Here is a 26,197-nt window from a genome sequence, read left to right as displayed (position 1 = left end):
ATTTGTCCATTTCTTCCAGATTGTCCATTTTATTGGCATACAGTTGCTTGTAGTAGTCTCTTAGGATGCTTTGTATTTCTGCAGTGTCTGTTGTAACTTCTTTTTCATTTCTAATTTTATTGATTTGAGTCCTCTTCCTCTTTTTCTTGATGAGTCTGGCTAATGGTTTATCAATTTTGTTTATCTTCTCAAAGAGCTGGCTTTCAGTTTCATTGATCTTTGCTATTGTTTTCTTCATCTCTATTTCATTTATTTCTGCTCTGGTCTTTATATTTTCTTTCCTTCTACTGACTTTAGGTTTTGCTTGTTCTTCTTTCTCTAGTTGCTTTAGATGTAAGGTTAGGTTGTTTATTTGAGATTTTTCTTTTTTCCTGAGGTAATACTGTATTGCTATAAACTTCCCTCTTAGAACTACCTTTGCTGCATCCCATAGGTTTTGGATCTTTGCTTTCATTTTCATTTTCTCTAGGTATTTTTTGATTTCCTCTTTGATTTCTTCAGTGATCCATTGGTTGTTTAGTCGCATGTTTTGTGGCCTCCATATGTTTGTGCTTTTTTACAATTTTTTTTTCTTTTAGTTTATTTCTAATCTCATAACATTGTGGTTGGAAAAGATGCTTGATATGATTTCAGTTTTCTTAAATTTACCAAGATTCGCTTTAAGGCCCAGCATGTGGTCAATCCTGGAGAATGTTCCATGTGTGCATGAGAAGAATGTGAATTCTGCTGATTTTAGATGGAATGCTCTATAAATATCAATTAAGTCCATCTGGTCTAATGTATCATTTAAGGCCTGTGTTTCCTTATTAATTTTCTGTCTGGGTGATCTGTGCATTGCTGAGAATGGAGTGTTAAAAGTCCCCAACTCTTATTGTGTTACTGTTGATTTCTCCCTTTATGGCTGTTAGTATTTGCCTTATATATTGATGTGCTCCTATGTTGAGTGCATATATATTTATAATTGGATTGATCCCTTGATCATTATGTAGTGTCCTTCTTTGTCTCTTATAACAGTCTTTATTTTAAAGTCCATTTTGTCTGATATGAGTATTGCTACTTCAGCATTCTTTTGATCTCTCTTTGTGTGGAATACCTTTCTCCATCCCCTCACTTTCAGTCTGTATGTGTCCCTAGGTCTGAAGTGGGTCTGTTAGAGACAGCATATATATGGGTCTTCTTTTTGTATTTATTCAGCCAGTCTGTGTTTTTCGGTTGGAGCATTTAATCCATTTACATTTAAGGTAATTATCAATGTATAAGTTCCTATTGCTGTTTTCTTAATTGTTTGGGGTTTGTTTTTGTAGGTCTTTTTTCTTCCCTTCCTCTCTGGTTCTCTTCTGTGGTTTGATGACCATCCTTAGTGTTGTGTTCAGGTTGCTTTTTCTGTGTTTGTGTGTGTGGTGTGTGTGTGTGTGTGTGAGAGAGAGAGAGAGAGAGAGTGTGTGTGTGTGTGTGTGTGTGTGTGTATAGTAGTTTTTGGGTTTGCTGTTCCCATGCAGTTTTGATATAGCAGTCTATGTATGTACAAGATTGTTTTAAGCTGCTGCTGTCTTCCCTGCCTAGAGAAGTTCCTTTAGCATTTGTTGCAAAGCTGGTCTGGTGGTGCTGAACTCTCTTAGCTTTTGCTTGTCTGTGAAGCTTTTGATTTCTCTGTCAAATCTGAGTGAGAACCTTGCTGGGTAGGGTATTCTTAGTTGTAGGTTCTTCCCTTTCATTGCTTTAAATGTATCATGCCACTCCCTTCTGGCCTGCAGAGTTTCTGCTAAAAAATCAACTGATAACTTCATGGGGATTCCCTTGTATGTTGTTTGTCATTTTTCCCTTGTTGCTTTTAATATTTTTTCTTTGTCTTTAATTTTGTCAGTTTGATTACTGTGTGTCTCAGCATGTTCCTCCTTGGGTTTATCCTAACTGGGACTCTGTGCTTCCTGAACTTGGGTGACTGTTTCCTTTCCCATGTTAGGGAATTTTTTAGGATTTATCTCTTCAAATATTTTCTCAGGTCCTTTCTCTCTCTTTTCTTCCTCTGGGACCCCTATAATGCGAATGTTGGTGCATTTAATGTTATCCCAGAGGTCTCTTAGACTGTCTTCATTTCTTTTCATTCTTTTTTCTTTATTTTGTTCTGCAGCAGTGATTTCCACCATTCTGTCTTCGAGATCACTTATCTGTTCTTCTGCCTCACTTATTCTGCGATTAATTCCTTCTGGGGTCTTTTTCATTTCAGTTATTATATTGTTCATCTGTTTGTTTTTTCTTTAGTTCTTCTAGGTCTTTATTAAACATTTCTTGCATCTTCTCAATCCTTGCCTCCACTCTTTTTCCAAGATCCTGGATCATCTTCACTATCATTATCCTGAATTATTTTTCCGGAAGGTTGCCTATCTCCACTTTACTTAGTTGTTTTCCTGGGGTTTTATCTTCTTCCTTTACCTGGGACATGTATACCTTTACCATTTCATTTCATATAATTTTCTGTGATTGTGGATTTTGTTCTGCAGGCTGCAGGATTGTACTTCTTCTTGCTTCTGCTGTCTCCCAATTGTCCTTTCCTTGTGGTGTTGTGGACACGGTGCCCTTCCTGGCATTGATATCTGACAGTATACAGATTATTGCCAAGCGGGGAAACTCACTGGAGTCTTTACATCTGAAGTTTTTATTGGGGCTTCATCATATACACCTAGTTGACTGCCCATGTGTCTGGCCTCAGCCTCCAGCCCCTCTGGAGGTCAAACTGGTACCCCATGACCCAATGCTTCCACCCTAAATCACACTATTAGGGCAATTTGGCTTGACCCATGACCCTAGGTAAATAAAAACACTCCTATCAGGCATGGCATTCCAAAGGCTTAGAGATTACCTCCCAGAATGGAGAAGAAAGACCAGACCTCTCTTTTATTATATAGTTTGTTTTTCAGCCAACCCTTATTAAGTACTTAGTGTGTTCCAGGCACTGGGCTCAGTTATTACACTATTGTATAGGTGCAGGTGAGGAAACAGAGTTGCCAAGACAGGGTGTCTCGTCCAGGGTGTTATAACTAGTGAGCACAGCGCCATTTCAAACCTGTGTCTGGGCTTATAATCAATACCTTATGCTGCTCTTTACCACATGATTAAATATTATTTATGGCCTTTTGAAAAGTCAAAAATATTGAATATGATTTGCAATTGCCTGTAGGTAGCATCTTGTAACTTTGTTGCTGGCTCTTGGATAGAATACCTAGAGAGAAAACCATAGGGGAGAAAAAGTAGAAGGTTTTAATGCCACAGATGTATTTTTCTGTATCTCCCATTTTTCATTCTTTTCTTAGTATCCATTAAAAAACTGAATTAGCAGCAATCTCCACTCTTCATAATTATCGTCATGAGGTCATTTGAGTACCAATGTAGGAAGAATGCTGTCTTCCTGTTAAAACTCCACTTTCTCTAGCCAAATGGAAATTTTAATTCTAGATCCTTTATTGGGTCTTTTCAAGGTTTTTCCTGGACAGAACTAGATTTTCTATATATGAGATCCAAAAAGTAAGAAAATGGCTCTTTTGAGAGTACTAAGGAGTACTTAGTACCACTTCTTTACTTCTTGCTGTGCCATGGGGAACTTATCCTCCTTCCTCAGGTAGAGGGGTTTTAGTATATACTTGGTGTAGGGCCAATTATTGATTCTTCCCTCTTCCATAAAAGAAAGATCACAGGTTATCATTAACATCTCAAGTTTACTTTAAAGTGTTGCTTCAGGTGAATTTTTTCAATTAAATACTGGTAAAGCATTCATACCAAGTCTGTTTTCATACAAATGAGGATTAACTATTTGTCAAAGAAACATAAATAACTATAAGGCCTAATTTTTCTTTGCCTTTTTGATATGTGAGAAGCTGAAAGAAAGGAAAAAATTAATAAGTCAAGAGGACTTATCTGGTGGTCCAGTGGTTAAGATTCCACATTTCCAGTGCAGGGGGCACAGATTCAATCACTGGTTGGGGAAGTTCCACATGACATGTGGTGCAGCCTAAATAAATAAATAAATAAATGGATTATAGCCTTTAAAAATGTCAATATCTGGATGTTCAGATACTGATATTTCTCCTGTCAGACCTACAAATACACTCAAACTACATTGATACTACTTTTGCCTCTTACTGCTGATCAAGCATAATGTTGATCTTATTGCTGATTGACAGAAGCACTGATCTTTCTATTGACTTTCTTCCAGACGAAGAAAAGAACAAGCAGAACAAAACAAAAACTCAAACCAATGATCCCAGTGACGGAAAAGCAAAAAGTATACGGCATGCTTATGTTCACAAACCATATCTTTATTCAAAGTATTATAGTGATTCTGATGACGAGCTTACTGTAGAACAACGGCGGCAATCTATAGTAAGTCAGATTTGATCTCTTATTATTTTAACATGTTAAGTCAGGTTGCCAAACTTGACTAGTCTGTTTACAAGGTACTGGTGAGCATTTGAAACAGTGACATATAGGTTCTACTTTCAGGAACCTTGTCATTTAACTAGGCAGAATAGACATAAACATATGATGGAGGTGTTCATATCATGATTCGTGGTAGTGAAAAACTGGTAACAACCTAGGTGTTTCACAGTGTCGAAATGTTTGACTCAAATATGGATCCAGCCATAAAGAGAGATGACATCAGCCATTAACATAATATTAAGAAGGAAGCGCAGTCCATCCACATATTTCCTGCATTTGAAAAAACTTCTAAGATGTGCTATTATTAACAGGTTTTTAGAGAAAAAAATCGCTACCTTGTATATGTACATCAATTTTAAGATGGCTTATGATATCAGAAACATTAAAATATGAAAAATTGTGCATCATAGATTGAGGAAATATTACTACATGAAAAATTACTTGAAGGAAGTGCACCAAAATGTTAATAGTGGCTTATCTCTTGAGATTAGTTGTTAAGGAGCTACGCTTATGCTTAGGATGTTTGGTACTTTAAGGCTTTGAGTTCTGGGTGGGAAAGAGATGGTGGAATAACAGACAATGACTGGATTTTCCCTGGCTTTAAAATATGACTGCAGAAAGTCCCATGTCTAAAACCTGGGTCCTGAGATTATGACCAGAAGGTCACATTTGTTGTAGGACTAGCCTGTCACTTGAATCTGTATTTCAACTTTCTTTTTTGAGAAAATCAAAAAATTATGGAGACCTACCTCTACACTTGATGCTCATAGATATTTTTACAGCTATCCTTTTAACTGAAATAGCAGTTTATTAAGCCACCACTTCCCAAAATGATACCTTTAAATTGACGGTATTCTTTAAGAGTAATGGAAAAGTTTAACTTTTCTCTCTTTTATTCCTCTGGTAACGTCCAGATTGAAACACATGCACATGCACATACGCACATATGTATATAGTAGTAAATATGCACTTTTGCAGAGCCCATTAATTTGTAAGAACATCTGAAGGGCAAGTGTGCTTTTTTCCCCAAAGTGTTTTTGCTTTTGCCTGATAATCTGTCAGGATAATTATGAATATTTTGTGGTTTTAGGCTAAAGAAAAAGAAGAGAGGCTTTTAAGAAGGCAAATTAATAGAGAGAAACTTGAGGAAAAACGAAAACAGAAAGCAGAAAAGACAAAGTCTTCAAAAGCTAAGAATCAAGGTATGGGAGATGTTAACTTTTAATATTTTAAACTACCTTATATACTCCATTATTTTGTAGCTATTAATATAACTTATGAGATATAATTTTGATCATTTTATTTTATAATCTTATCTCAAAAAAACTTCACTTTTTTAAATTATGTATTTTAAAGTATGGAAGATTTCCTTTTTAATCTAATGTGTTTCATCACTTTTTAAATTATATTTCTGTATCTAAAGTAAACATTCTATCACATACCAGATAATACACCTCACATGTTAGCAATTTATTCTCCAGTGATGGTGGAATGAATTATCACTGGAAAATTTATTGTTAACCTGTGAGTCCTCAAGCCTTGCAGTGATAATAATGGAATTCATCTACACTTTATGTTAACCAAAATGTCAAACATTTATCTGGAATATTTCATTGAATAAAATTGAACTTCCTCTGGACACTGATCTTGTGTGATATAAAATACACAGATATACATATATGAACATTTGAAATAAAAAATACGACTTCTCCATCTAAAAAATTATTTTTATTCTAACACAGCTTAGAGATATTAAAGCCATTTTGCATTTTTACAGTGATTAGGAAACCTTAATGAAAAATAAATATTACACTGTTTTTAAAACTCTGTTGTGAGATACAGTTTATTGATTGCTTCTTTCCCAGGCAAAAGTAGTGTGGACTTAGAAGAATCATCAACAAAGAGTTTGGAACCCAAAGCCCCCCGAAGTAAAGAAGTCCTTAAAGAACGGAAAGTTTTAGAGAAAAAGGTAGCCTTAAGCAAAAAGAGAAAAAAGGATTCCAGGTACATATTTTATCTGGCCACATTCCCACTGTAACATTCTCTCGTCATGCTTTCAGAAGAGAGGCTTTGAAAATGACAGTAAAGAGTGAGACCTTTAATGTGTACGTTATTTCATGTTTATGAAAGACCTTAGGGTTTCCTTTTCAGTATCATAATTCATTGTATTAATATCTATAATGTTTCAAAGTAGTGTATACTAATCTTTTGAGGGGGCAGACTTTTTAGATAATCTGACGGAAGCTATGGGCTCTTTGCCCAGAAAAATGCAAATGCATAAGCACACAGTTGCTCTAGAATTTCAGAGAGTTTTATAGACGCTCTAGAAGTACTCAGGAAGTATCCCTGTTCTGGACATTCAGTTACCTCTTTTTTTTTTTTTTTTTTTTTGTGGTACACGGGCCTCTCACTGTTGTGGCCTCTCCCGTTGCGGAGCACAGGCTCTGGACGTGCAGGCTCAGCGGCCATGGCTCATGGGCCCAGCCGCTCCGCAGCATGTGGGATCTTTCTGGACCGGGGCATGAACCCGTGTCCCCTGCATTGGCAGGCGGACTCTCAACCACTGTGCCACCAGGGAAGCCTTCAGTTACCTCTTACTGACAGTGACTGCTTCCATTCTCCAGACTTTCCAGGCAGTTCACTTCACCAGAATCTCATGCTTCTCCCCATAAACCAGAGGGCCAAGCCAAAATTTTTTTTAGCACTGCATTATCATGGTTAATTCTGTAAGAACTACAAAGCTGAAGAGATTGAGAGTGGCTGTCTAGCCATGGGCTATAACTTTGCTGTTCCATTGTGATGCAGTTATATAAATTTATCTTAAACTTGAAGATAGCTGAATCAATCATTTGCAGAACTCAGTGGGAGGAGTTACCTCTCATTTTTCTTATAGACCTTATTCCTGTCGATCTGAATAAATAAAACTACCCTGTTTATTCAAAAGATAAGACTTTCAAAATGAAATTGTAGCCCATATCATATTCATCTTCAAGCAACATTCAGGAAATTTTGTTTCAAGAATACTTTCCTATAGGGCCAAGAGTGTTCCATGTCACATTTGGGATTGAGTTCTTCACTGTTGACCAAGAATAGGATTTAAATTGAAATTCACAAGTCTCTATGTACAAATTAAATGTTTATAGTAAAGAAAAGCTAAGGTTTTTTTTTTAATCTTGCTGAGAAATTCTGATATTTGATTCAGAGTTCATATTTCACTTTTTTTTTTTAACATCTTTATTGGAGTATAATTGCTTTACAATTTCACTTTTTTTTAACATCTTTATTGGAGTATAATTGCTTTACAATGGTGTGTTAGTTTCTGCTTTATAACAAAGTCAATCAGTTACACATATACATATGTTCCCATATCTCTTCCGTCTTTCATATTTCATTTTTTCCCCCACCTAGGAATGTTGACGAGAATTCTAAAAAGAAACAGCAATCTGAAGAAGATTCCAAAGAAACCCTCAAAACAAGTGAGGTGTGTCTTAATTAATAAAACCCCATTTTAACTGTTCTTTTGTTAGATATACGCCATTCAGTCCTTTGTAGTAAAATTTAGAATACAATCTGATTTTTTCCAAGTTGAATAAAAAATCCATCACATTCAGCATTCTAACACCCCCATCGTATTATGGCGTGAAGTCCTCATTTTGGCAAGTTGATTCTTATGATCTTTTATCTGGATAATAGCTACTTTTCTACTCCCTTCCCTTCCCCCAACTTCCCCACTTCTTATTTCCTATATTGGCAATAATAAAATTGCCAGGAATAATAATGAAAAAGAAAAGGGAAAAAAGCTAAAATCCCTCTACAAATAGATTGTCTGTTCTATTCTCTTCCATTCTCATCAACGTATGTTCATAATTTTGTAGATAGATGTAATCTTGCAAAGTGTTTTTGTTTTTTGGGGTTTTTTTTTGTGGTACGTGGGTCTGTCACTGTTGCAGCCTCTCCCACTGCGGAGCACAGGCTCTGGACGCGCAGGCCTAGCGGCCATGGCTCATGGGCCCAGCCGCTCCGTGGCATGTGGGATCCTCCTGGACTGGGACATGAACCCATGTCCCCTGCATCGGCAGGCGGACTCTCAACCACTGCGCCGCCAGGGAAGCCCTGCAAAGTGTTTTTAATGTTCCCTCTTTGCTCATTGTATGCTGTGACTTCCTAATTATAATATTTGATTGTATAATATTATATTGAATACCATAATTTAAGCATTTCCTCTTAGTTGAGCACTTAGATTGTTTCTAAGATGTGATCATTTTAAATAGTAAAAATATGTACATAAAACTACCCCCAAAATGTTCAATAAGTACATTTCTTCTCCTTTTTGCCTTATTTTCTTGAGATAAACTTTTGTTTTCACTGGGTTTAAATGTTTATGTATACTGCCATATTTATAACTCTGTAGCTGAACTATCTTAACACTTGTAAGGGAAACAATGGTTTAGTAATTATTTATTCATAGCCAGTAAATGTTCTTGATGTCTTTATCCAGAAATTAGAGGCATATTTGTAAGTATATCCTGATATTCTAATGGCATATCTTTAAAATATTTAACTTTATTTTATGAGAAATTTCTGTGAAAAATCTCATAAAATTTTATTCACATTAATTGGTTAGAACTTACTGTAAAATTAGGTTGATGAAATCCCTGTTCTTTCTTTGAGGAGTTTAATTTTAAAGTATTTTTTTAAGATGTTGATCCCAATATTAGTAGTTGCTAAAATGTAAAAAGATGCAGTGATAAATTGACCCAGAGACACAGAGGGCTTTCTGAGTACTTCAGCCCATTATTTGAATAAGAATAATTATAGCTAGTCCATGAGTCTTTATTAGAGTGTGCTTAGTCATTAACATTAATCCCCTCAGAGCTGTACTGTGGGATAGGGAGGAAAGTTTGGATGTTTTGGTTAATTAGTATCTTCCCTTGGATACATCAATGTATACATACATTATATATAACATTATTATTACCATGAGTTATTGTGTGCATTTGAAGCTTCCTAAGTAGCTTGTCTTACAGGTAACCTAAATTCATGGAGTTCCTATAAATAATTTGGGTTTCTAAATTAAAATATAAGAAACTTTTATTTCATTGCAAAATTTTTAAATTGGCTTCATTAGGTTTTCAGCTTTTGGACTAAAAAGAACATTGCTTTGTCATTCTTTCAGCTTATATTTATTAATGACCACTGGGCATTAGTGGGCTTTGGCAACTTAGAGTTTAAGAAGGCCTCCTAAATGCATGGACCTATCTCAGGAGAAAGAACTACTCTCTAAAAAGATGCTGCAATGTAGTGGGAAGGGTACTAGACTCAGAATGAAATCATCTGAACTCATTGCTAGGTGTCAAGTTATTGAATCATGCTGAGTTTCAGGTTCCTGATGCATAGAATGAAGTTAACAATATCTACTGGCTGCTGGCAAAGGTTAAATGAGTAAGGTGTAACATGTGACAGCACTCAACGTACTATATGCACCCAAATGTTAGATGTGAATATAAAAGTTAATGTTAGTATTTCTTACATTTTAACTTTTATTTTCTTACAGCATTGTGAAAAGGAAAAAGTATCTTCTTCAAAGGATTTGAAGCACATTCATGCAAAGAGTGAACCAAGTAAACCTGCTCGGAGACTTTCAGAGTCTTTGCATTCAGCTGATGAAAACAAAAATGAATCCAAAATAGAAAGGGAACATAAAAGACGGACCTCAACCCCTGTTGTGGTGGAAGGAGTGCAGGAAGAGACTGACATGAGAGATGGGAAGAGGCCAGTGGAACGGTCAGAAAGTGGCACAGAAGAACCCCAGAAACAGAAATGCACACTTAAAAATGAAAAGCATCTAAAGAGGGATGAGTCTGAAACACCATACTTGAGAAGCCTGCCTAAGAAAGAGACAAAATCCTCCAAGGACAAGCCTGAAAAAGAGAAAACTTTGTCAGAAGACAAACTGTCTACAAAACACAAGTATAAAGGTGACAGTACACATAAAACAGGTGATGAGACTGAGCTTCACTCTTCTGAGAAAGGCTTGAAAGTTGATGAAAATATTCAGAAGCCAAGTCAACAAACAAGGCTTTCTTCAGATGATAAAGCTGAACGAAAAAGTAAACATAGGAATGAAAGGAAATTATCAATTTTGGGCAAAGATGGTAAACCAGTTTCTGAATATATTATAAAAACTGATGAGAATGTTCGTAAAGAAAACAACAGAAAAGAGAGACACGGTTCAGCCGACAAAACTAAGGCAGAGCACAAATCAAGAAGATCAAGTGATTCTAAAATTCAGAAAGATTCTCTGAGTTCCAAGCAACATGGAAGCACATTACAGAGAAGAAGTGAAAGTTACTCAGAGGATAAATGTGATACGGACTCGACTAATGTAGATAGTAATTCAAAAGCAGAAGACGTTGTTCACAAGGAGAAGCGAAGAACCAAGAGCTTGTTAGAAGAGAAACTTGTGTTAAAGTCTAAATCCAAAAGCCAAGGCAAACAGTTAAAAGCAGTTGAAACAGAATCACAAGAAAATGTCACGAAACAGGTGACCACTTCAAAACCAGATAAGGAGAAGAACACAGAAGAAAGTGACCCAGATAGGCTGCGGAAGTCTAGAGTTGAAGACAGACCTTCTGAGGAAAGTGGTATGGAACCTGCATCAGAGAGCACTGCCTCTTCAACACACGGTGCACAGAGAGAGTCCAGTCACAGAGCGAAGTTACCACTAGCAAAGGAGAAGCACAAGGGTGATAAAGAGTCAAGCTCTGCCAGACTTGAGAGAAAGTTATCAGATGGGCACAAAAGCAGGAGCTTAAAGCATAGTAGTAAGGACGTGAAAAAGAAGGAAGAAAATAAGTCAGAGGATAAGGATGGTAAGGAAGTTGACAGCAGTCATGAAAAGCCCAGAGGAAACAGTTCAGTCGTGGAAAAGAAATTAAGCAGACGGTTGTGTGAAAATCGAAGAGGAAGCTTATCCCAAGAAATGACCAAAGGAGAAGAAAAGCCAGCAGCAAACCCTTTGGGCACTCCCAGTAGTTCCTCCCTTCAGAGACCCAAAAAAAGCAGTGATCCTGCCTTGATGCCTGAACAAGAGCCAATGGAAATTGATCTGGAGCCAGCCATGGAAAATGCATTGGAAGTACCAAAAACCCAAAACATCAGAAGCAGTAGTTCTCAGCAAGACATTGACTCAGAAAATATTACAAAACAAAAAACCACTACAGTTCTAAAGGATGAGTTACGAACTTCCATAGTAGATTCAAAAACAGCAGCTCCAGCCTGTAAATCAGGACGTGGAACAGGAACTGTTGGTAATTCTGAAAAGCACGCTGACCATAAAAGCACCCTGACCAAGAAAGTGCATCTCCAAGGTGCTGTGTCCAAACCGAATCCTGGGGAGAAAGAGCCTACTCAACAAGGAACTCATGAAATGAATGTAGACTCTGAAACAAGTCATCGATTGTTACCTCGTGCTCTGTCAGAAAGCGACAGGGCGCAAAAGAATTTGAAAAACACCACCAGGCCCACTGAGGAACGTGTTGCTCAAGGAGATACTGCTCTTGAACATTCCACAAATGTAGACTCCTCCCTGTCATTAAGTTCTGTGACTGCTGTGCCTCAGAAACAATCTCATGATTCAGGTGTAACTCCTTCAGTTGACAAAAGAACTGTTTCAGAAGGTGGCACAGCCAGCACCTTGCTTGTGGACCACTCTGAAATCCCTAACCAAAGCTTGACCGTTAGGGAATCAGAAGTCCCTAGGACAAGTGACAGCAAAGAAGGTGATGCAGTTTCCACAGTAGATAAACCAGCAAAAGCAAGCATGGATAACAAAAGACACATTCCAGAAGGTTCCCAGGCCACTGTACTCCACAGCAAGCAAGGAAAAGTAAACATGCCTCTTGGTAGTGAGTTAACAGACATGACTATGGAAAATGAGAATGTTATCAAAGAAGGTGGTTCAATGGACGTGGCTGGGAAAGGAAGTAACTTGAGTTCAAAGCAGACAATTAAGGCTTCTGTAGAAAATGGCCAAAAGGATGGCATTGCTGTTAATCAGGTGGTAGGTGTGAGTACAGAAAAAGATGCTGAAACTGTTGGACTTAAGCATAGTAGAGGCCCAGGTGAAATAGAAAACTTGCCAACTGATGCTGACAGAAGGAATGAAAACAGTGAGGTGGACACCAGTGCTGAAAGCAACACTGCATCCTCTGTTTTATACCAGAGGAGCCGGAAAGCTGAGACTGCAACAGCCAGGTCTGGTAGAGCAGAAAAGACTTCCATTGCCACCAGTACTGAAGGGAAGGACAGAGGTGTTCCCCTAAACCCAGTGAAGGCGGGGGATGCCACAACCACGTCTGCAGAGACAGCAGAGGGCAGGGTGGCCCTGCCTTGCACAAGCATCGAGGCAGATGAAGGCCTCACAATGGGTGTGCACTCCAGAAAGCACTGTCTTCACGTTGGGCTGGAAGCCAGGGAAGGCACCATCTTTGCTGCAGCAGAGGAGGGTGGGGGCATTGTCACAGAAGGATTTGCTGAAAGTGAAACTTTCCTCACAAGCACCAAGGAAGGAGAAAGTGGGGAGTGCGCTGTGGCCGAGCCAGAAGAAAGAGTGGCTGACCCAGTGACGGCTCCCATGGGGACCACCAAAGGCGACATCAATAGCGCAGCACCCGAAGAGAAGGATGATGCTGTGACCAGTGCAGGCTCCGAGGGGAAGTGTGATGGTTCTTCAAGTGGGGACTCAGGACTTGTGGAGGGAGCTGTTACTTTTATTAGCGAGGTTGAAAGTGATGGAGCGGTAACAAGTGCTGGCACAGAAATCAGAGAGGGGTCCCTAAGCAGTGAAGAGGTGGATGGATTCCAGAGAAATATGATGAGAATGGGCCCCAAGAAGGAAACTGAGGGGACTGTGACGTGTACAGGAGCAGAACAGAGAAGTGATAGCTTCGTCATGTGCTCAGTAGCTGGTGCAGGGCCACAGGAGGAGCGGAGGGTTACGGGGGCCCCTGAGGTCCCAGTAGATAATGACACGCCAGCGGGAACCAGTCCCACCCAGGAGGGAGGCGGGTCTGTGAATGACGGCCCAGAAGGTGAGAGCGCGGTCACCAGCACGGGGATAACAGAGGAAGATGGGGAGGGGCCAGCAAGTTGCACAGGTTCAGAAGAGAGCAGCGAAGGCTTTGCTCTAAGTTCCGAATCAGAAGAAAATGGAGAGAGTGCAATGGACAGCACAGTTGCCAAAGACGTCACCAACATACCATTAGTCGCTGCTGGTCCATGTGATGACGAAGACATCGTGACCAGCACAGGCGCGAAGGAGGAAGATGACGAAGGGGAGGGTGTCGTGACCAGTACTGGAAGAGGAAATGAGATCGGGCACGCATCAACATGCACAGGGATTGAAGAAGAAGGTGAAGGGGTGTCCATTTGTGAAAGTGCAGAAGAAGGGGATGGTCGGATTGGCACTGCAGTGGGGCATGTGGAAGCCGAGGCCGGGGCTGCCATCCCGAATGCAAATGAGAGTAATGTTGATAGCATGAGTGGTGCCGAGAAGGACATTAAAGATGCAGAGATCTGCTCCAGTGCCAAAGGGATTGTGGAAAGCAGCGTGACCAGCGCAGCTGCAGGAAAGGGCGAAGCGGCTCCGGTTCGTGAAGGTTGCGAGGGCCCCATGACTAATGCAGCTTCAGATCACAGTGACAGTCAGCTCACCAGAAAAGAAAACGTCAACGATACCACTATTTCCACTGGCCTGGTGGGGGGCAGTTATGAGGCTCTTGTATCCGGTGCAGTCCCAGAATACAAGGCTCATCACACGTCACCAGATGAAAAAGCAGATGAAGGTATCATCACTTCTGTGGAAAATGAAGACTGTGATGGCCTTGTGGCTGCTAAAGCCAGTGTCAGTATTATGAACCCAGCTTGTTTAGCCAGCGGTAAAAGTCAAGGCAAAGGCTTGATGATTTCTACCAGTACAACAAATGATTTCACCCTGCAGCTAAACACGATGGTAGGTATGGAAGAAGGTCGTTCAAGTGCCCTGAGAACTGAAGAAAGTGTGGAGGGCCCCAGAGTGAACGTGGAAGAATTTGAGGTCCCCATGCCCAGCGCGGTGTCAAGCGATGAGAGCCAACTCCCGGCTGCTAGAAACGAGGAGAAAGACGAGTGTGCCATGATTTCCACAAGCATAGGGGAGGAGTTTGAAGTGCCCATTTCCAGTGCAACAACCATCCAAGGTGCCGAGAGTCAGCAGCCAGTTGTAGCAGTTGAAGAACGAGCTAAAGGGCCAGTCTTGGTGAGCGCTGATGACTTCGATGTGCCCATGCCCAGCGCACCTGCGGAAGTCGAGAGCCCCCTCGCTTCAACCAGCAAGGAGGAGAAAGATGAGTGTGCCCTCATTTCCACCAGCATCGCAGAAGAGTGCGAGGCCTCCATTTGTGGTGTGGCTGTGGGAAGGGAACATGAGCGATCCATCCTGGGCATGGAGGAGAAAGATGGGAGTGCCATCATATCAACAAGCTCGGTAGAAGACTGCGAGGGCCCAGTGTCCAGTGCTGCCCCTCAGGAGGAAGTCCATCCCTTGGTCACACCAGCGGAGGAGACGAGTGACACCGCCATGATTTCCACCAGCACCTCAGAAGGACGTGAAGCAGTCATGGTGGGTGCCGTCCCACAGGATGAAGATCAGCTCGCCATTGTGGGAACAGAGGACTTGAGCGATGCTGCCATCATCTCCACCAGCACAGCCGAATGTGTGCTGGCCGCCACTGGCCTAGACAGGCACGAAGAGAATCAGCTGACTGCAGGCAACCCTGAAGGAAAAGATGACCTGTCAGCCTCGAAGATGAGCAAGGCTGAGGCCCCTCTGCCCAGCCTAATTGCTGAGGACAACTGTCAGTATCCTGGGCCATCCACAGGAGAAAAAGAAGTGGGCCCCATGGTGGCAGTGGGCACCAGGGAAGGGCACAACAGAGTGTCGGTCAGCGTGCTCTCTGCAGGTGCTGGGTGTGCACCAGAGACACTGAAGTCTGGCAAGGACTGTGCAGGCAAAGATCAGAGAGAAGATGAAAGCCCTGAGGCAGGGACGTCAGGGGACAGCACTCCAGGCAGGTGTCCGGCAGGGGTTAGTGTGGACTTGCCTCTCGACCCTCGAGGAGCAGAGCAGGCAGCCAACGACTCCTCCGTCAGGGTGCTCTGTTTGACAGCTGTAAATACTGGTGCTAAAAAATCTGATGATCAGCAGGGGCCTGAGGGCAACTTGAAAACCACCACTGAGTGTATTAATGGCCAAGAATCAGAAGTTGCTCCTTCTCACATGACAGTTCTTCCTGCTGCCTATGCTGTAGCTCTCTCGGCTCCTAAGTGCAAGCAGGACTTGGCTATCAGGAGTGATCGCAGTGGCAAGTGGAGCGCTCCAGCGCCTGCTGAGAAAACAGGAGATGGTAGCAGCATGACCGTGTCCTTCCAGGAAGAAGGAGGCCTTGAAGTCACTGTTTCTTCTGAAGAGAATTTGCGTAACATAGGTGAGAATCTCCTAAGTGCACATTGTTGCATTTTACAAAGATAATTGTGTGTAGAGGACATTTAAGACAATCTTCCAAAAGATGGTTTGGATTCTAGAACGTTACAAAATAGCTCTCATCCAACTTGAAGGTCAAGCTTCTCTAAAATTGTGTTTAAAAGCTTAAAGCCTTAGGCCTGCTTCTCATGTGCGATGAGGCCAGAGGCCAGAGCCTGAGAGCCAGGTCATCAGCTGGCCAAGTGTTGTCTGCAGGACTGTTGCAAGTTACTAAACCTCTTGGACCTTCAGGTTTCTTATCAATCAAAATGAAGATCCCTTACAACAACGTATGAAATTAGTGTATTTTTTATCACCCTTATTTTACAAATGAGGAAAAAGATTCAGAGAGTTTAAATAACTTGCATAGTACTCAGGTGCCTCTTAGAAAAAAAAAATTACTTCAGAGCCTCAGTTTTCTGTTGTATAAAAAGGAGATAATAGTACAAAAACAAGCATCATTCTAACCCTTCTCTGACTTACAGACTTGAACTATGTGTCAGTTCAGTCTAGCTGGCTACTGCTAATCGAGGGAGCACATTATTACTTTTAATGGAGTTTATTGTTCATATAAATGAGTTAGTTTCTGGTTTAGAATTGTTTGAAAAGGAAAAGCATTCCTTCCTGGTAGATTTCAGAGTGCTGGTCTTGTTAGAAACAGTTGGTAACTTTCAAAGGTGTAAGCTTTAAGCATGGTCATTCATACACTCCCACTTCAGACACATTACACCAGGTACCACTGTGGATTCAAAGACAAATAGTCAAAATGGGAAAATAGCTGTGAATCTAGCCATGTATTGTACATAGGCCATGACACTGCAGTGTGACAGGTGCTTAGAATAGTGTTAACCACAGAATGCTGTGAGAACTCAGAGGGGCACATGGGCTGGACTTGAAGGGATCAGGGATGTTGTCTTCCTTTCTACTCTAATTGTATAAATTGTAGCACCCTGGACTTTTCAACTGGAATAGACCTTAGATACCATATAAATGCAGCCTCCAGAGGCTGAGGCCAGTAGGTTTAGTCCTGTTCATTATAGGGACTTAGATAGGAGACATTAAGAAATGTCCCAAGGGTTGAAATAAGTGACTTTAAAATTTTCCATTGATTTTAGCTTAGGGTAAATTGAACACTCTGGAAGTTTTTTTATGACTCAACCATTGCTACAGTCTATTATTCCTCCTGCCTCCCCCCTTTTCTTCTCCCTGAAGGAACAGAAATAGGAGGGCTTTTAGCAAAGGCAAGCTTGCAGCCTCTTGGAGAAAGGAAGGGTTTTCTTTGGAGACTTACATGTGGGCAGGTGAGAGAAACTGGAAGTCACAGGACAGAAGAGAGAAGGAAAGAAACGACCAAGACAGGGATAGGTTTGAGTCTCTAGCAGAGAAAATTCTGTTCTCTTTTTATCCACTTCACAGTTTTTAACTTTATGTTCAACTTTGCTGTGTCAGCATGAAGCAAGTACAGTGAGTCTATTCACAAATCACCTTCTTTATTGGGAATATACCACAGTGGCCTAGAATATTTTCTTTTAGGGACAAACTTGATGTAGATCACTATAGAAAAATTCTTGGAAATAAGATGTCCTCACAAATAATATTGTATCATTCTTTGTGGGCAGCCATCTTAACAGCAAAAAAACATTTTCACACACCCCCTCCACCAAAAATGAGTAAATGACCCCTTGCCTTTCATCTGAGAATTTTCGTATATATTCCTTTTTACTGTTTTCTATTGACAGCAGAGGAAGAGGGCATGGCATACTAGATAACAACATTCTGTTACCTTTTGATTCAGGATGTATTTTGCAAGCAAATTCTTAAGTTGATTTAGTGCTTTGAATTTCATTAGGCACTGAAGAGTCTCCATTGAATGATTTGGGAGGATTGGGACTGAAAGCCAACTTGAAAACTGAGGTATGGCTGGTAATTCAGTTATGCTGAACTGTCAGTGGTGTAAGTACCTTTTCACCATATATAGACATATGTACACTTGAGCAGAATATAGTTCCTGTATTCTGTATAGCTATACAAGCAGAGTATAGCTTCTCATTGTACTTAAGACATTTAAGTTTTGTTATTGTCACATCCTATAGGGGAAAAGCTAAGAACCTCAGTACCTCAGTTAATAGTGCCATCATCAGTTCCATCCACTCAAACCAGAAACCCAAGAGTCACCCTCAGTCACCCCACATTCAGTCCATTTCCAAAATATAACTTGAATCCATCTATTTCTATTTCTATAGCTGCCACGTAATCTAAGCCACTACTTCAGTAGTGTCCCCATTGGACTTTCTTCCTCTCCGGTCCCTCCTCTAGTCTTCACACAGCCCTGAGAGCTATCTTGAAAAACATAAATTAGGTCGTGTCATTGCTCTGCTTGAAATTTCCAGTGGCTTCCCATCATACTTAGAATAAAATCTCGTTTGGGGGGTGTTTTTTTGTTTTTGTTTTTTTTATCACAGCAGGCACTGCAGTGGTTCAGGGTGAGCTGTGGTGAGACTTGAGCCTCTTGAGGAAGTGGGGCAGATCAGGAAAGGCCTTGTATGTTGTACTCTTTTACTTTAAAGCAATAGGAGAGCCATTGATGGATGAAATTAGTTTTATCATATTTTATTTTATTTTATTTTTTTCTGAAGGTTGACAGTATTCATTTTTAAATTTCACAAACTTGAAAGTAGACTTTTATATTGTCACAGGATGTTGGGTGTTTTGTTTAATTCACTTGAGGTGAATTAAACTTACCTTCTTATTTCAAAAACCTCATTTAACTTATTTGTTATGGTGCTTTGGACTTTTTAGGTATTTGTGCCATCAGAGGAAGAGAAAAATCATGAAATTCCAGCACCACCAGAAAGTCCAAGTGGGAGAAAGCTGAGTGGAGTCGGTAAACTCCTTTTAGTGGTTGTTCACATTACTTTTTCCTTGCATGTGGTTTTATCTTTTATTGCCACATAAAATTAGTAGCTAACTTGTAATAAAACATCGACAGGCTATATGGATTTACCTCTCACTTTTTAACATAGGTTAGAGGGAACTCTTTACTATTTCATTTTTGACTTATACTTTTTCTCATGAAGTATCAGTATTATGTCAATCAATATTATGTAAGGTAATTATTTAAATCCAATGTCTCCAAATAATTGTGGCCAAACAAGTTGCTTTGGAGCAAACCCTTGCTCAAGCTCACAAATGTGTCAGTGTGGCCCTCCCTGTCCTTTAAGGTGCTATCACAGTTCACTTCCAAAAGTCTAGTCTCCGGCCCCTGTTCCCACTTCTTTTAACCTCACGCTCATGGCTCCTGGGCTCTGGCAGTTGCCCAGTTACTGAAGCTACTTCCCGCTTGCATAGCCTCTTCTCAGTCTCTCTGTGCAGTAGTATTTGGTGTCCACTAAGTATTTTTTAGGGGAGAGCCTCAGTGTCAGACAGGATTAGGACAGCGGCTCTCAAACACTTTGGTGTCAGGACCACTTTACAAATGACTTCATCTAAATCTGATTACCTCCCAAAGACCCTAACTCCAATACCGTCACATTGGGGGTTAGGATTTCAGTATATGGGGTGGGTGGCAATATATTCCATGTGAGCGGGACAGAAACATCCAGTCCATAGCATTCAAAAAACTGCAAAGTTCAGGTAAAGCATGATCCAGGAGCAAAGACACAGCTTGCAAAGGCCCAATTTCTTATCTTCTCCTTTAGCCCCCAGCAGAAGTAATCACTTTCTCATTCTTGGTCTTTAGGAAGATATCTTTGTGCTGTCATTCATGGCTGAAATCCTGAGACTTACTCTGATTCAGTTTAGGTACCTGAATTATATTGTTCTATCTTTTTTTTTTAACTCAGCCATATATTGTGGGCAGCCTTCATTGTCATTGTATACAGATCAACTTCATTTGTTTTAATAGTGGTCTGTAATGCATTTTCCCATTTGTTATTAGATATTTTAGTGGTCTCCAGATTTTGTAGTTTTTACTAGCTGCAGTGAGCTTCCATATGCATGTAACCATGCATTTCCCTAAGTGTTTTCATAAGAGTGAGTTGAGAGGTCAAAGAATATGTAAGTTTTGCATTTTCATTTCAAGCACTTGATACTCCCCCTACTTTGGAGGCAAATATTGAAGGATGAGTAGGTGTATATTCAGTGGACAAGGCAAAGAGAAAGGCAGTGTGTATAAATCCTCACCGGGAACTATCTGGGGCAGTCAGGGTGGGGACCTTCCAAGGCACAACCATCTGAAAGGGCAGCCTTCAAAGTATGTGACCTCAGAAGCCTTATAAGCAAAAGTACCAGGCAGTCCTGGAAGACCACCCCAAGACCTGGTAAGCCATTCATGCTCACATGTTAAAACCCTAACGATGACTAATCTATCCAAAACTTGGACAGATGCATTAATTAAAATTTGTATGTATGTGTTATAATACAAATAATTAATATCCCATTTGTTAATTGTCAAGAAGGTAACATTTTTGGATTCTGAAGTCCTTTGTTCCCACAGTTATATTTCAGGTTACTTTACTGTGTTTAGGTATGGTTCAATAAGAGATCTACTTATGTAAAAGGAAGTTGTTTTTAAAAGAAAAATGTGTGTTCTGTCACTGTTGAGTAGAAACAGTAGACCTTGTACTTCAAGTTTCCAAAGAATATAAATAGACCATTGCCATTTGAAGGGATAGGATCTAACTTTTCATTTGATGGCATTATTTTTAAATGAACCAGTGTTACACTGTCGCTTGACGGTTACAGCAAAGGCCTTCCTTCCACCGTCCTTCTAAGCTTCAGATCACTGACATGGCTACATCACTATAGTGATTTAATGGATCACTGCCATTACTGTAAAAATGCAGGCAACATTGTTTTTCTGATAGTACTGACAGAACACGGATTGTATATTTCACAAAAGCAGCTAGGCCACTTAGCGACATATTCCGACTTAACTAAAAAAGCTTTAAATTTGTTTCTCTGTGGTTCAGAAACAACACTCAGTTTCCTTATTTCTCATTTTTATTTTTGAACAGCTGAACTACAGAGGGAGCCTTTGTTGGTGATTGAATCACTAAATGTAAGTCACTGTAATGGTTAGAGTTTTGTTGTTATCAGTTGGGGTTGCTTTGATTTGGGGTTTTGAGAGCGATTACATTTAGGGGAGGGGCTGGCTGTGCATTTCTTTAGGAGACAGGACGTGCTCTCCATTCAAGTTCAACTTACTGACACCTTCAGTTCCATGTTCAATTATATCCACTGATGTCAGGAAATTTAGTTGTTTTTCTCAGAAAAAAGGAGTCACTCAATTCAGCTGCACTGTGTTCTAGTGGCTGTTTAGGCCAATGTCATGAAACAGCACTCAGGAAATAGAAGGTGGCCCAGATCCCTCAGACTAGGGAACTCCCCTGGTAATCCTAATGAAATCCTTCAAAGAGCTAGGAGCTTTCTGTTTGTTTTATTACTATAATGGGATGCAAATTGGACTGTGACGTCTTAAATTATCCTGGTGCTGTAGACCAAACCGACTTTATTTTAAAAACTAAAGTTCACTTCATGTCTTTAGAAACCTTTTGTGAAGATACTAAACTATAATTGCTATATATACATATTTTTTCCCAGCTGTGGCTCTCATAATCCCTTCTGTGCTTGAAAGAGTTGGGTTTTTGTTTGCTTTTTTTTTTTCTTTCTTAGTGCATAGGGAAGTGAACATTTTGTAAAATGCTTGCAAATCACAGACAGCTACATTTTTTCCAGTGCCCCTAGAGGACTCAGAAGAGCTTTGCTTCCTACCAGACAACTATGGCATCAGAGGGCTTACCTCACCCTGTTGAGACATCCCAGTCTGTATCTAGAAGCTCACACACGGTCTACTGAGTAAAAGGAAGAGAAAAGCCCCACTTGGTTTTGTTCAGGTTTACCCTCCAGGAGTTAAAAGGATTCTAAATGTGGCTGAAACCTCCAGAGCTCCCCAGCATCCTACCTTGTTTCCCCGAATCCCCCAGCTGGCTTTTTCCCATCTAAGCACAACTGCCCTTTCCAAATATGAAATTCTGTAGCTAGGATTTAGAATGTTGTAGGATATTCTAAGACTTCCTCTCTGTGTTAAAAAAAAAAAAAAAAAGTACAGTTGACAAGATTTCCCAGAGGGAAACCTTACGGCAGAATGACAGAATCTCTTAACATTTTTTAGTAAAGAAAATCTTCAGGGATTGTTGGATGGGAAGAGAATTCATAGAATTCGTAAATTTTTTCTCTCTTATTTCTTACTCTTTTGCCATACCATTTTAAAGACAAGGAGAGTAAACAGAGTGGGATGCTAATTTCTTAAACTGAAACTTCTTCAAAAGGAAAATGCCCTATGCTCTTGAGCTTGTGGGTGAAATTTATTAAAAAAAAAACACGGACTCCAGTTCCTTTAAGCGTTCCCACAAATGGCCAGATTATTTTCTAGATACTCAAGATTTGTGTGAGATTATCCATAAGTAACTTTTTCTGTTGCGTGTTTAGGTCGAAAATTCAGGCTCAAAAACAAATGAAATTCATAGCAAATCTCAAAGCAAAGAAGGTAAGTTAGTGTATTTCATAGTAGTAATTTTAATATTATAATTATCATTTGTTGAGTGCCTTCTGTGTGACATGCCCTGTGCTAATTATAATTAGTTTGCAAATTTTCACTCATCTAGTTTATATGATCCATTACAATGAGCGTTAACAGCATCACATCTGTAGTTGAGGAAACTGAGGCATGGAGTGGTCCAGTGTCTCATTCAAGGCCACATAGCTTGTAAGTGGTGCCTTGCCTTAAATAGCTACTAGAACTTTGCCAGAAACCTCACAGTAGATTTATCCAACGTGGATACAAAATGTATAGACCCCAGTGGTTTGTATCATAGGAGAGGCTCTGTGCTAAGTACTTAACTGTTGATTTCTGACAAGCAGTCTCAGTTTGGTAGCAGATCAGGGACATCACATTTATGAGGCTCATCGCCCAGGGGTCAGACCTCATTGCATGCAACCTGCAGAGACTGTCAACCCCAGAGGAATAATTCTCTTCTCAAAACAAAATGTAGAATTTTGTTGATTCCTACTGATGATGTTGATTCCCTATTCCAAGAATGGGGAAAGAGGTCTTAATCCCCTATACAGTTATTTTTATAACAAGTTATACCATATTTCAAACCAAAGTAAAGTGGCAATAATTATAAACACCCATGTATCCATTACCTAGTTTTGTCATATCTTAAAATGCAGTATATTTGCTTCATAACTTTTAAAAAAATGTTACAGATATATTTGAATCCATATTATTACACCCCCCTCCCCAATCCCAATCTCTTTTTTGTCATGTTGACATGTATAACTCTAGTTACTTTACTTCAGTTGCTCTTTAGTATTCCATGGTGTGAATATACCACAGTTACTATTTTGCTTCTTTTGTTAGTGGACATTGAGGTTTTTTGCAACTTGTCCCAATTACAAAGAGAGCTACCATGCATGATCTATTGTTTCCCTTGGACACTTGTTCATACTGTGCTGAAACAGGAGCTGGGGGGAGAAATGGCTTTGAAATTTACCATGTAAATTCCAGTGATTCTCTTCCCTCCTTCAACTCCATTTACTCAAGTCTAGAAATGGAAATCATTGAACTTAACTGACATAGTTTTTGTGAGGATCCCACCACAGTCATTTGTAAAGTATTCTTTCTTCTTTTCCTTCCCCCTTCCACACACACCCCTAAAATAAGTATTGGAGTGAATACTTAAGGTGGGGTTTTGTTTTTTCTTTTTTCTTTTGTATTTATTACTCAGAGACATCCAATAGTGGAAAAGACAACACAGAAGCCATAAGAAGCCATAGTGTTGAAACAAATCCTAAAGAGGTGGGTTTTCATAAGAAACTCAAGTATTTCATGTTTTATGCATAGTGCTTTCTCCTGTGCATAAAGGCTTTTACCTCTTTGTGTATATAAGAAATTAAATGTATGTATTAAGAGTTCTCCATATCACTGTTACTTCTTTATGTTCTTGTAAGGTTTAGGTAATTTGGCAGGTCCCAGGATTATTTGGACATGTCCCTACGGTACAGTCAAGGATGTTTTTTCATATACTGCCATTCATCAGCCCTTTAATAGGCCACCAAGACGGGAGAAAAATGTTGCCAATTAATTTATGACATGCCATCAATTGTAAGACATAGTTTGACTTCAGAGATGGTAAAATGAGAATTTTTTTTAACGTATTTTAGAATTGTTGAAATACAGTATGTAACCAAAAATAGATATGGATATTTTGTTTGGACTTATATTAAAATCTTAAAAAAAAAAAACCTCAAGCTTACAAAATGAGTCTAATCCAAATCTAGATGCCAGAAGCAATATTCTAGATTTTTAAAAAATTTATTCCAAGGGCTAGAAACTAATACAATGTGCCCCTCTTTAAGTAGATTTGGATCCAAATTCTACTGTCTTTAATATAGTCACTCTTAATTCTAGGTTGAAGAGGAAGAAAGGCACATGCCTAAAAGAAAAAGTAAGAAGCAGTATCTCTCTTCAGAAGATGAACTGGGTATCTAGAATATATGTGTTCCTGTTTTAGACATCTTTGAAAATCATATTATTTTCACATCCAAAATAATGGGCCGGTAACATAGAAAATTCTTGAGGGTAGTAATTGTTTACAATTCTTAACTCTAGTGTGTTTCCAGACCAGCTTGACACCTCCAGGGTCTTTTCTGGACTTGATCTAGAAACTAGATTATTCCCTGCAGAAGACCCAACCCCTGGAAATCACAAAAACCCAGGCTTCCTCTGTAACCTGGACCTGGGCCCCAGCCAGGTGCCATCAAGTAAATCTGATTCCCAAGAGCATGGTCTTAATTGCTAAGCCATACCGCTTAGGTGCTAACCTGTTCAGGAAGTTAAAAGTGTCTGTGGACAGAGATTCCCTGGAGGTCCAGTGGTTAGGACTTGGCACTTTCACTGCCGTGGCCTGGGTTCAATCCCTGGTTGGGGAACCACAGCCACACAGCTCAGCCAAGAATAAAAGAATCTCTGGAAACGCTATGTCCTAAGCCTTCTCCACAGAACCTCCTGCTTTGTTGGTGCCATTTGAGCATTTGTAGATTTTTTTTATTTTTATTTTTTTGGTTTTGCTAGGGCCAAGGCCAGTGTTCAGTGCTCAAGTCACATGACATCATAAATGCCTAAGAAAGAGGTCTCAAACTGTCATTTTTTAAAATAGAACTATGCATTTCATTTTTTCATTTGGCTTTTATTCCTTTGTGATTCTGTGCAAACTGATTTACAGATGATAATCCAGATGTCCTGGATTCCGTAATAGAAACAGGACAGAGGCAATGCTCTGAAACTGAGCCACAAGATACAAAGGTACTTTTTCCACATATTAATTTTAAGTTTTAGGGGTAACCTAATTACATCACTGTGTATACTTATTTTGTATTATATATATGTGTGTGTGTGTATATATTATATATATAGTTCTGATATCTCTTTTACTTTATGTATCTCTAAAAATAAAAGGTGTATATTTTTTAGGCTCTCTCAAAGGAAAAAAACAAATGTTGCACTTTATAATCTTAAACTGCAAGATTGTATTAATATCACAATTTAGGTATAATCATTGCTTAGGTTTTTGTTCATATTATTGACTTCCTTAGGTTTCCAGGTCCTTTCTTCCCAAGTGTAATAGGCTTTATTACAGATATACTTACATGAGAACAGTGAAATACGGTGATACATACTGTTTAAAAATTTTAATATTTGGCTTTCTCTTTACCATAACTCCAGCCCCTAAAATATAGGTAGTCCAAGGTTGGGCCCTCCCTCATTGCCTCTTTTTTCCTATGATCTTATTTTCACCTTGTGACTCAGGGAAGCGGCTCACAAATTTTCATTTCTGCTCTTACCCTGTCTTTTGTTCTAGGCCCAGATTTCTCCATTTCCTGGTAGATAACCTCTTCTTGGGTTTTCTCCCATTTCCGAGACTCAGTACTTCTCAGTGTCTATTCCAGTCCACCTCCATCTTCTTGTTCTCTCTCTTTCCCTAATCTATTGTTTTTCCAACTTGTTCCAAAAGTATTTAAGTCACCTTATAAGTATATGCAGCTGACTTCCAGCTCACTAAAAGCAGTTTATAGTCTCTTTTCCTCCCAATAACTGATAAACTAAATAAAAAGTAATAAAAGAATTTTAACAGCCGAAGA

At 39.6% G+C, this 26,197-nt stretch overlaps 1 protein-coding gene across 4 annotated transcripts in view; it reads left to right on the top strand.

Moving 5' to 3' along the window:
• The window catches only part of BOD1L1 (biorientation of chromosomes in cell division 1 like 1), a 56,184-nt gene that overhangs the window by 15,550 nt on the left and 14,437 nt on the right, over window positions 1–26,197 (top strand). Inside the window, exons 6-17 of one of the 4 annotated variants that reach the window (XM_079919078.1) lie at window positions 4,211–4,377; window positions 5,525–5,636; window positions 6,300–6,438; window positions 7,843–7,915; window positions 9,989–15,959; window positions 17,844–17,908; window positions 18,794–18,878; window positions 21,010–21,053; window positions 22,484–22,541; window positions 23,785–23,855; window positions 24,468–24,504; window positions 25,282–25,361. In XM_079919078.1, the coding sequence (XP_079775204.1) occupies window positions 4,211–4,377; window positions 5,525–5,636; window positions 6,300–6,438; window positions 7,843–7,915; window positions 9,989–15,959; window positions 17,844–17,908; window positions 18,794–18,878; window positions 21,010–21,053; window positions 22,484–22,541; window positions 23,785–23,855; window positions 24,468–24,504; window positions 25,282–25,361 (6,902 nt within the window). Of the gene's footprint in view, window positions 1–4,210; window positions 4,378–5,524; window positions 5,637–6,299; window positions 6,439–7,842; window positions 7,916–9,988; window positions 15,960–17,843; window positions 17,909–18,793; window positions 21,054–21,730; window positions 22,542–23,784; window positions 23,856–24,467; window positions 24,541–25,281; window positions 25,362–26,197 lie in introns of those variants that run through there. The other 3 variants (XM_079919077.1, XR_013827904.1, XR_013827903.1) reach the window with 3 other exon arrangements.

This window comes from Stenella coeruleoalba (assembly GCF_951394435.1).
Source record: "Stenella coeruleoalba genome assembly, chromosome: 4".
In the NCBI taxonomy this organism is placed as follows: Eukaryota; Metazoa; Chordata; class Mammalia; order Artiodactyla; family Delphinidae; genus Stenella; species Stenella coeruleoalba.
The sequence above is the reverse complement of the archived record's forward strand: the minus strand, read 5'-3'. Positions and strand labels throughout refer to the sequence as shown.